This window comes from Brachyhypopomus gauderio, chromosome 14 (assembly GCF_052324685.1).
Source record: "Brachyhypopomus gauderio isolate BG-103 chromosome 14, BGAUD_0.2, whole genome shotgun sequence".
NCBI classification, from domain to species: Eukaryota; Metazoa; Chordata; class Actinopteri; order Gymnotiformes; family Hypopomidae; genus Brachyhypopomus; species Brachyhypopomus gauderio.
The window spans coordinates 14,619,905-14,630,655 of NC_135224.1; the positions used below are offsets into that span (position 1 = coordinate 14,619,905).

Genomic DNA, 10,751 nt, shown 5'->3' on the forward strand with positions numbered 1-10,751 from the left:
GGATGGAAACCCGAATCATAGATGTAGATCGAAGATAAATAAACTAGATTTTTTTCAGCGTGAGAAATCGGATGTATGACGTGTGAGCGTGTGAAAACGGTCAAATGCGCGTGTCTCACGCTCATTGCGTGAGAGTTGGCAACATTGTTATAAGTTTGTTGTGAGTCTGTTGTTGCTGTCCTTATTTGTTTGTCTGTATATTCACCGGAGATTAACAATTCATTCATTGAATAGCCTACCTATCTTGATGGGCATGTGTGTACGGAGGGAGGGTGCGGGTGCGGGGGCGGGGGCGGGGGCGGGGGGGGGGGGGGGGGGGGGGATCGAACGAACCCTTCGATTCCCCCTGGCTACGGGCCTGTATTGTCAGTTTAATACACTATTTTCACTAGTTGCTTCAGTGGAAGGTGTGAGACCTGACTTACATGAGACAAGACTGATATGAGACACGACTAAGGTGTGAGATATGACTGAATTGTATGCCCTTCTTGTTTAATTAAAATCTATGTACAGGCACAATAATTAGAAGTGAATGACTACTGAATTTAACTATCCTGCTTCATAAAGTATGAAGTAGAACTTTCCTGGCCAAATACTCAAATGATAGAAGATATTTTGTGTGCAGTCAACTGTATTTAGAAACACAGGATTAAGTAAGACAGTCTTACCACAGTTTGGTAGAGGAGTCCATTCTTCATTCATACAGAAGCTGTAATTATGTCCAACTATCTTATATCCATTTTTACACATGAAGTCAACTCGTTCAGTATGCTCAAAAATATCCCGGTATGCTTGTGTGATTACTGCATTAGCAACAGGAGCAGGAGAATCACAAGTGCCTACCTTTCCTGAAAAATATGAAACAGTTCCTCTTTACCTTATTACAGCACAGTGTTGTTCACATTACTTGTATGTACTGTTAATCAATCAAAATAGATTTTCAGTGCTGTTTTTTGTTTAACACATTTGCCAAATGACACTCACGTTTACACTCTGGTAGTATCCACTTCCCGTTTGTACACACAGCCTCCGCCTTTCCCACTAGTTCATAGCCTTTGTCACATACGTAGGTAACCGAGCTGAAAGAGTACCATCCTTCTAACTTGTGCAGTGGTTGAGCATGAGAAACGTATGGTGCAGCACATTCACTTTCATCTAACACAAGAAACAGAATGTGTTTCAGTTTGCATTGACACATTACACGAAAATGCCTCAATCCATGTCTTTGAGCTAATAAAGCAATTTAAAAAATTGGTTATGTGCCCCTCACATTAGATTTTCATGTTTGCATGGCTAATAATATTCTTGCAATTCAAATACTGCATATTTAAATACGGCACGTTTAAAAGTTCAGTGATAGATAGGAAATTTTAGCATGTGAACAGCAGAAAGCATAATCTTAATTTTATTGATATCATTCCTTACCTAAACACTGAGGTGTGTGAGACCACACGCCATCGTCACATTTGAGCTCTCCCCACCAGGCTTTGGCCGCCGTTCTCGCGTTGGCATCGCAGCCGTAGAAAACGCTTGAGCCATGTTCATAGGTTTCGTGCTGAGGGACCAAAAAACCACGTCTGAGTCCTGGCCTCTGACAGTCTTTGGACCCTATCAAAGAAAATACACAGACATGTGAGTAACGTGATCAAGCAGTTGTGCCTCAGCTGTTCTGTTGTGTTACACGAATGGGTGAGCAGTGACTATAAAAAACACCAGAATTCAGACAATGCACATTCTAATGACAAAGTCTATCTGTAGATAATACAAAGACACAAAGATTAACTGTATCTTCCATTTCCCATGTCTACATTTTACCTGTTTATGATTAAACAGAGACTTGATATGTGAGCAGGATTACATAATGTGAGTAAACTGACAAGAAATCAGTTTATGCTGTTGATTTATAAAAAGAAACTGATTTACATAGGACAAATTAATTCACATCTACAATCACTGTAAACTTTGACATTCTTTAATTTTTTTACTCTTGAAAAGAAAGCAAATAGGTTTGTTCCAAAGTTCTCACCTTTCACAAGGTGACATGACCAAACTAAGAGAGCTAGAATAATAATCCTCATTTCTTCCGCAGATCAGATCTCAGTTATAGCAGCAGAGGTAAAAGCACATATGGTCAACTAAAACAAGCAGTTTCAGTTATTTACCCTTCGACTCATTAAGTCAACAAGATTTCATCATTGGAAATTTCGTAATTGTGTACACCAGCATGGTGTCATTTATTTCAGACACTTTTATTTTTATTGCTTATTTCTTATATTGTTGATAAGAATTTGAAAAGGTTTGAGGAAAATGTTCATATATTTGCATGTTATGTTATTTTATTGTCTCAATCAAACTGGCTTGAAAGCGAAAACATCCAGCGTTATCACTCTGTCCTTGAACAAAGTGGTCAGAGCCATGCAGCCCCAGAAGACACCACCCCCAACATTGTAGTTTCAAAACAAAATAATCAGTGATGAACTTTTGTTTCTCCTTCACTCTGACCAAGTTAAGATGATTTAATTTTCAGTTGAGAAATTTATCTGCACCAGTAGCTGAGGGCTAAGCGTTCATGTTCTTGTCCACGTTACTGTTGTCTTTAAAGTTTTAAAAACAATTCTCAAGTTCATGCTTGTCCCAATTATGCCAAACTCCATCATACCGCAGAAAATTACATATCAAATTAGTTCAAATACACTTTTATGAGCAAGACTCCTTAGAAAGATGTGTAAAAAAATTATCAGACCTCAAGACCTCAGACCTTAGAGTCCTCTTTGCTTGGTAACAAAATTAATGTAGAGAATTGCATTTACAAATATAATGCCAGTAATGTTCATCAACATGATTACAATTCACAATACAGCACAATGTTGCTTATAAGCAAGAACATCTGATTGGGGGACGAGGGCTAGTGGGCATGCTCGGGAGCGGCCATGCCCTGCACGGTGGGGGCGGAGTCTAGTCCGAGCAACGTTCCCAGGTAGGACTGGTCCCTTGGGTCTAGCATCTGGTCCGGCCTCACAGGGTGCACGATGTTAGCTGGCTGTGGCGTGAGTGTGTACTTTTCCAGGAAGACCAGGTCGGCAGGCGGCTGGTAGCCACCAGATTGTGGTGGCTGTTGCTGCATGGACTGCAGGACGGCATGCGGCGGCCCATGCCCCACCAGCTCGGCCTCCTCGGGCATCTGGACCGGCACGAGCGTGACGGGAACGCACACGTCAGCGGGCGCAGCCTGCAGGGAGGCCTTGGGCGCGCCATGGTACGGTTTGGGCGGCTCGGCGGAGGACACGTGCCCCGGGGGTTTCCCGCCAGACTGATCAGGCGATTGTTGGTTGAGCGAGCGGGTGCTGTGGACGTGGTCCATGTGGTACTTTAATTTGTCCTTGCGTTTGAAGGTGGCACTGCAGTGTGAGCAGTTGAAAGGACGCACGTCCGAGTGGATGACCATGTGCTTTGTCAAGGTTTTCTTGATCCGGAAAGTTTGGTTGCAAATTACGCATCGGTGCGGCTTTTCACCTAATGGAATCCCAAAAAGACAACAAGAAGAACAAAAACCACATGTCATATTGGACAAAGAGTATCATGATTGTCTCTCTGATGATGACAAAGGTAAAGCACAAGAGTGACCCCTTTACCCGAGTGGGTTCTGAAATGTGTCATCAGATTGGTCTTCCCTCTGAACTCTTTCTTACACACTTCACACTGGTGCACTAGAACCTTGTACCTGCAAGTTTGGAGAACACTTAAAAATCCTCATGCACACAAAATCCATCAAAATGATCTCTGATAGCACATGGTTTTTTTTAGTTTCTGCAGTTATAAAATTCCTCAGGAAATACTGACAGTGATATTACTGTAGGAGGAAATTTGATACCCAGGTTAATATCACAATAATAACATTACATATTTATATTGCCCAGCCCTGTGGGTTATGATGGCCTCTCTAGCACAAACTCTAAATGTGGTTGTTCCTCAATTCTGCAGAATAACCCTCTGATCATTTGGTCCAATGAGGCAGTGTGACGAGCACAAGGTCTTACTTTCTCCAGACCTTCTCCCCCAAGTGAATACTTTTGTAATGGACGGTCAGATGATCGGCCCGCCGGAAACACTTTCCGCACTCCTCACACTGGTGCGCCCTCTCCCCTGCAGAACACCAGAGGCATTTCAATCACTCTCTGCTAAAACGTAAGGTTGGGGTGGGGGAATGTGAAGGTTACAGTTTTTGCATTACCGGTATGTATTTTCCTGTGTTTCTTTAGATGATCGTGGCGAATGAATGTTTTGCCACACTCTTCGCATTCATAGCGCTTATCGTCATGGTGAACACGAAGATGCAGTCTGGGGAAGGAGGATAGACGAATCATGTTTTAACCTCACAAACCTCTTGCTTGTGTATGAGTTATTCCCATTACCCCACAGACCTGTACGAGCTGCCATGGCGGAAGCTTTGGCCGCAGATGCTGCAAAGGTGGGGCTTCTCCCCACTGTGGATCCTCAGGTGCTCCCTCAGAGTGGTTCTGAAGAGGAGGCAAAAGGAAAACAAAGAGACACACAAAAAGGTTTTGATGGTTTGTAATGGTTTTTTGGGACAGTCATTACCGAAAATAAAACCCAAGTGTTCAGTATGGGCGTCATACAGAAGAGTGTCCACCAGTATATATCAGCTTCAGATTCAGTGCCCTAAAAAATATTCACTACCGTCATGCCAGGCACTGCCATTATAAACCCCAGGCACTGCCATTATAACACCCAGGCACTGCCATTATAATACCCAGACACTGTCATTATAACACCCAGGCATTGCCCTAGACAACGTTGGCCTTCAAAAGTCATAGTCGGTGCAAGAACAAAACTAGACTGACTAGAGACGGGGGCCTCACACCAACGGCTCGAAAAAATAAATAAAATCACATTTATGACACTGACGTCACCTTCATCTCATGAGACAGAGAGCGATTTACATTACTATTATGTTCTGTTTCTCATTTCAAATTTCATCAGATATTTTAGCAAAACGTACCAATTGATGGAACGTCCTAGAAAATTTTGGAAAACTGCAGCAAGAGAAACAACCACAAACTAATGAGATATAAAATTCACAAACTAGCCATGTGTTTCTGATTTTTATAGGAATAATTTGTTGGGCTGTAGTCCAGTTCAGCATGAATGCCTATTCATTTTTGTTTATTTGTTTTCCTATTGCATCAGCATATGAAAGCATGCTATTATATTGCCTTTTACAGGGCAATTCAGTATGAGGTCACTGTTTTGTATTGTATATATAAAATCCTCATATAAGGGGCCCCCAATTATTTCATTGCCAAGGGGCAAAAAAGGGCTTTGTCCGGCCCTGCACAGAGACCATTAACAATGCAGAAGGAGCAACAGAGTTCAGTACCCGACACTGGGGTGAATGTGCACCAGTCAACAATACCAAGAACTAACCACACCACTGGTATATATGAGCGAGGGACTGAGATGATGTTGTCTAGAGTTTACCAGAAAGCACCAGACAGACCGAGCTAAAATCTGGAATAACTCATCTGAAAAACTCAAAATGCAAAATGCTTATATGCAAAACCATATAAGATCATCTAACGGGATTGGCCCATTGATTTGGGTCTCCAATTAATACAGCATTTAAATAATGATATCTTATCCAAAGATTAAATAAATACAACTATTTGAGTGAGACTTTGAGTGAAGGAGTACTATGTATTGCTTGAGAAAAGCAATGATCTCCCCTGCTGTTATGAAGAAAACAGAGGAAGGTGTCCCCCTCACCTCTCCCGGACGGATTTTCCACAGAGGAAGCAGGTCCATTTCCTTTTCCCTCCATGGGTGCATTCAATGTGCCTCTTACGGTTGCCCGTGTCGTTGAACTGCCGCCCACAAATGTCACATGGGAAGGGTCCTGAGGAGACGCACAAGCAGACATCAACCGCTGAAAGGTCTGGAAGCAGCGAACATCCTCTACTCGTAGGACAGCAGAGCTACTGAACACCTGCAGAAAGTCCTCACCCAGGTGGTACTTCTCCTGGTGTTTCAACCGGGCAAAGCGCGATTTGAAATAGTCATCACAGTAAGCGCACTTAAAGGGCTTGTCTTGAGAATGTAGGATCATGTGCTCCTCCAAGTGTGGTCTACGAGTGAAGGACTTGTGGCATATCTAGAAAAAGACCATAAGCTGGTATTATTAAAGATGATAAATGATAATAAAAATAATAATTCTCCCACTCTTAAATCTTCCTGCAATAATTTGCTCGTTGTACCTCATACTAGTCCTCTATGGGTGGCAGGGTGTTTAGCGCTGACGCCCTAAAACAGTGGAATGCCCCCCAACCCCTCCCCCAGTCTCTCCATTATCATTCTTCTGTTCTAACCTTCAAATCTCCGTTAAAGACCTTTTGTCAGATTAAAAACAGTAAACTGCTTACATCACACTTCCACCCCTCACTCTTCCTCTTCCTCATATTCATGAAGTCCTGAACGTGATCGGGGTGGAACCTGCAAAATGAAATTTAAGAAGAGTTTGATAAAATGCAAACTGGTCTTCAGTTAATCCAGTTAAACACCAAACACCTAAATTCTAATCTGAGGTAAGTGACAGTAAAACACATTTGTGTATTGTGTGTATATATATATATATATATATATATATATATATATATATATATATATATATATATATATATATATATATATATATATATATATATATATATATAAGTGCAGGTCTGAATGACATCTGTCGAATCATGTGCCTTTAGAAATGTACTGATAATTAGATTCCAAATAATTTAAAGTGCCTTTCCACACCTTTTGACGTGCTTCCCCAGGGTCTTTTTGCTGGCATGAAGTTTGTTGCAAAAGGGGCACTTGTGCTCCTTCCTCTGGACAGGAGCATCACTAGTGTGTTTCTTCTTGTGCACTGTGAGATTTGACTTAGTGGAGTAACACTGGAGACAAACATCGCACTGGAAAGGTTTTTCACCAGTGTGCACTCTGGTGTGGCTCTTGTATTTTCCTACAGAAAAAAACATTAAAATCAATGATTGAGCAGTGAAACCATCCAACAACTCTACAGTCTAGAACATTTAAATATCTTTTCATGGATCAGAGATGATATTTCACTTTAATTGTGCAAATGTTCTCTAGCATACTAAATACACATATCAAGACTTTTACCTATACGGTCAAATGTCTTGTCACACTTGGGACATTTGAGGGTCTTTTTGCTGGAGCTCTGTATGATCACCGGAGCCAGGCCCTCTGGGTAGACATGGCTGGTGAGGGTGCCTTGGGCTACTACTGTTTGCGTTACAGCCACATGGCCAGAGCTTAGTCCCACCTCCTCGTGGGAGGTAATTTTAAGAGCTGGGCTCTCTTCAGTCTCTATACTGTCTGCAGGGTCCTTGTGCCCCCCGCTGACTTGCAGAGAGGTAGAGGTCTCTTCTCTGTGTTGGATTGGCTCCCCCTTCTCCTGCTGATTACAATGATCCTCCTCCTCTTCCTCCTGCTCCTCCTCCTCCTCTTCAATAGATGTAGCGACTTCATTTGCACATGCTTCCTGTTGGGTGTCGCCCTCCATTACTTGGATCTTCCCATTCTCCTCATTCTCAAACTTGGCTGGAGTCCTCCGCTGGCGGGACGATCGACGGGTGCTGACCAGAGGAGCCGGTGTTGCGACGATGGTCCCAGGTGTCTCCTCTACCAGGCCATTAGTGCTGTGCATCTTGGCCATGTGATTCTCCAGAGACTTCCTGTAGCAGAATGTCCGGCTGCAGAACGAACACCGAGTGTCACCGGAAAGCTGGAGCTTCCTAACTCCTTCCGAAGGAGACGCCTCAGGTTCCTCCTCAACCAGCTGCTCCTGCTCCACCTCCTTCCGGCTTTGTGGCGGTGCTGCCTCCCCAGCTAGGAGATTCACTGCTTCCATCATGTCAAAGAAGCAGGCAGCCTCTGTCAACGAGGGAATCTGGCTTTCCTGCACTTCAAACTCAGACGTGTAAAGGAAGTCGAGCAAGTGCCCAAAAACAGAGCCCTCCACATTATCGAAGGCAATGTGATCCAGTTCCGGTTTTTCACTAAACTTGGCGTGGAAATAGCTGCTGCCAAACGCCAAGACCACCTTGTGGGCACGGTATGTTTTCCCACACACGCTGACCGCGACGTCACAAAACAACTGCAGTGCCTGCCTGTCCTTGTTCAAGAACTTGAGAAAGCAACTGTCACTCTGTGAGATTCTCAGTTGCCGTTTTCCCTGTGAGGCCTCGGTGCTGAATGAACTGTCGACACCACCTCTGACCTCACTCTGGTCCACCAGAGGACGCTGTAGTCCAGCAGACGCTGTAGTCTCGGCATCAGCCTTCACCGTTTGCCTCACCAGAGCATGACGAGGTGCATTTGCGTTCTTTTTCACCTTCATGGTTTAGAAGAGTCTGTTCATGCTGTGAATCTAAAACATTAAAAGGAACAAAATATATAGTTATAGGTGGCCATGTGCTTTGTGATATTTTGGAAGCCTGCTCTATTAAATTAAATACTATATATATAATAGAATAAATTAAATTCTATTTAGTTTATGTTAATAGTTTTTTTGTTGTTTTTTTATTATTTTAACAGGTGATCAGCCTTAAAGAGAATCAGGGTCCAAATAAGTCCCTGAGCTAACCAAGGAAACAATGGCCAGAAAAAACTCCCTAAACGCTAATGAGACTCATGCAGTCAACACTGTTTAGAAAACTAACAACAGATTGAGTAAAGGTGCATTTTTCCAACTAATAGTAGTGCCTTAAGAAATCACTAACAATCTTTAGGCTAATCATATGTATTCAGATTAATCAGTGAAAAACAAGTAGTTCTGCACCAGAGTAAGCACAGAAAATTACCCAGAAAATTTAAAATAGATTTCAGGACAATACCTGCCATTATTATAAGTACTAAGTTACAGTGATATGAATTTCCCTGCAAAAGGAAACTATAAGTGTATTTAAAAAGTGTATAGAAAAAGACCTAAATGTGCAATGACATCTGGTGCAAGATTTTTTTTATCTAGTCAGGCAATTTATTATTTCCAAACCACATTTAGCTAGTGATTTTGGTAGCCTTGGGCCTTTTTACTGAAGAAATAGGCCACAAAATAAAATGTGCTGTAGTTTATACAATTCACACTTATGCTGTTATGACGCTGACACCATATTAATAAATACTTAATAATAATTCCTTTGTGAGTGAGCTAGTATGGTCAAAGACAGACAAAACACACAGCTTTACTCGGCTCTTGGAAACATACGTTTAAAGGTTGTGTGTCATATGATATTTGGAGACTACGGGGCTTTTACAAAGCCTTTTCGCGGGACCGAAATTCAAGACCACCACAGGAGGCCTTACGTGTGAAACTGTCAATAATCCGATTGATTTCGTGGGCCATTCGGGCCTAAAGTAACGCTTTCGGAGTCATTAAATTCTTAGCTAGCTAGTTACATGGCAGGCCACTCGCTGTTATTCGGGAGGGGGACCGGTAAAGAAAGACTCGTCCGTCGTTCGTCATCAAGGAGGAAAATAGACCGGAGACTTTCTTTTGCACCTGCAGCTGTGTCCGTGCGTGTACGAGCCAGCGCTCGCGGACCCCTCACCATGGAGCCCAAAGGTGTCCTACGAGGAGAGTGTTGACAAACGACCCTACAATGCCCTTTGAAAGGCTGCCATAATGCTCAGTATATTTCTTACGTTCCTACCTTACGAAGTAGGTTTCCCTCGGTATTTTGTTAAAATTGTGTTATCTTTGCCTGAGCAGAGACAATATAATGCGTTTTCCAGAGTATATGTTTAGCGAACAAAAAGGTTTTCAACAAAACAGAGGGTGCACCACCTTCCCACATTCGACAGTCTTGACGTCTCAGTAATCTGCTTTATCATTGGATGGGTCTGTTTTCTCTGTTACAGGATATTTTGCCCCAAATTAATACATATAGCAGGGTGACTCTACAGCCATTGGACGGACACATGCGATTATACTAGTGCTAAATATATTAGACTATTGATAACCTGGGACCTGTAACAAATTTATATTCGAAAACCGAAGTTCCTGTGAAAATGACTACGTCCCTTATGGCATTGTGGGTAACGTAGTTAAAGGTAGTTAGCGCAATGCGGGCCCACTTGCAAACAGGGGATATGCGATAGCCTACATGACAAGGACTTCGGTGTTAAATCGTCCAGCCTCGTGAATGCAATGTAAAGTCGCAAATAAGTATTGGAAAGGTTTCCTATAATTAATTGTGCATTTAAATCCTTAAATACTTTACAGTTATTATGGAAACTACAGTTACAATGCTACTCGTGTTTTTTAGTCGGAGTTAGTAATTTAATTATTTTATTCTTTTATTTCACGTTTTGATTTAACCCCATTGTTTACATCTGCGTGGCAAAATACATGTAATTGTATAATTTGTTTCAATTATTGTCCTGAATAAACAAGTTTAATTGATTGATTGATTGATTGATTAATAATTAGTGCTATGACAGCAAATTCCAACAAATTTGGTTATACTTTATGCATTAGGAGAGCTCTTGTTGACATGACACTCAATAGTATGCTGCCAAACTGAATTCTAAATACCATAGCATCGCTCATATTGGGACAAGAGAGGCCTTTCTAACATTTACGTTGTGCCTGAAATAAATCACCTTGACTCAGCAAAGTGCTTTTTCCACATTATGTAAAGGACCTTAGTGTAAAGTCTGCC

At 42.1% G+C, this 10,751-nt stretch overlaps 1 protein-coding gene across 3 annotated transcripts; it reads right to left on the reverse strand.

Moving 5' to 3' along the window:
• Positions 1–1,956: 1,956 nt before the first annotated feature.
• Positions 1,957–10,068, reverse strand: zbtb41 (zinc finger and BTB domain containing 41). Of its 3 annotated transcripts, none has more exons than XM_076972904.1 (11): positions 9,741–10,068; positions 7,189–8,458; positions 6,820–7,027; positions 6,438–6,507; positions 6,022–6,169; positions 5,785–5,914; positions 4,422–4,517; positions 4,232–4,338; positions 4,038–4,143; positions 3,633–3,721; positions 1,957–3,513 (listed from the first exon to the last, which is right to left on the reverse strand). In XM_076972904.1, exons 2-11 carry the CDS (start codon positions 8,426–8,428, stop codon positions 2,906–2,908), a joined length of 2,802 nt encoding a protein of 933 aa, XP_076829019.1. In that variant the 5' UTR covers positions 8,429–8,458; positions 9,741–10,068; the 3' UTR covers positions 1,957–2,905. The 3 variants fall into 3 exon arrangements, with proteins under 3 accessions (XP_076829019.1, XP_076829020.1, XP_076829021.1); XM_076972905.1 differs by lacking the exon at positions 9,741–10,068 and adding an exon at positions 9,590–9,733; XM_076972906.1 differs by lacking the exon at positions 9,741–10,068 and adding an exon at positions 9,296–9,580.
• Positions 10,069–10,751: the final 683 nt, after the last annotated feature.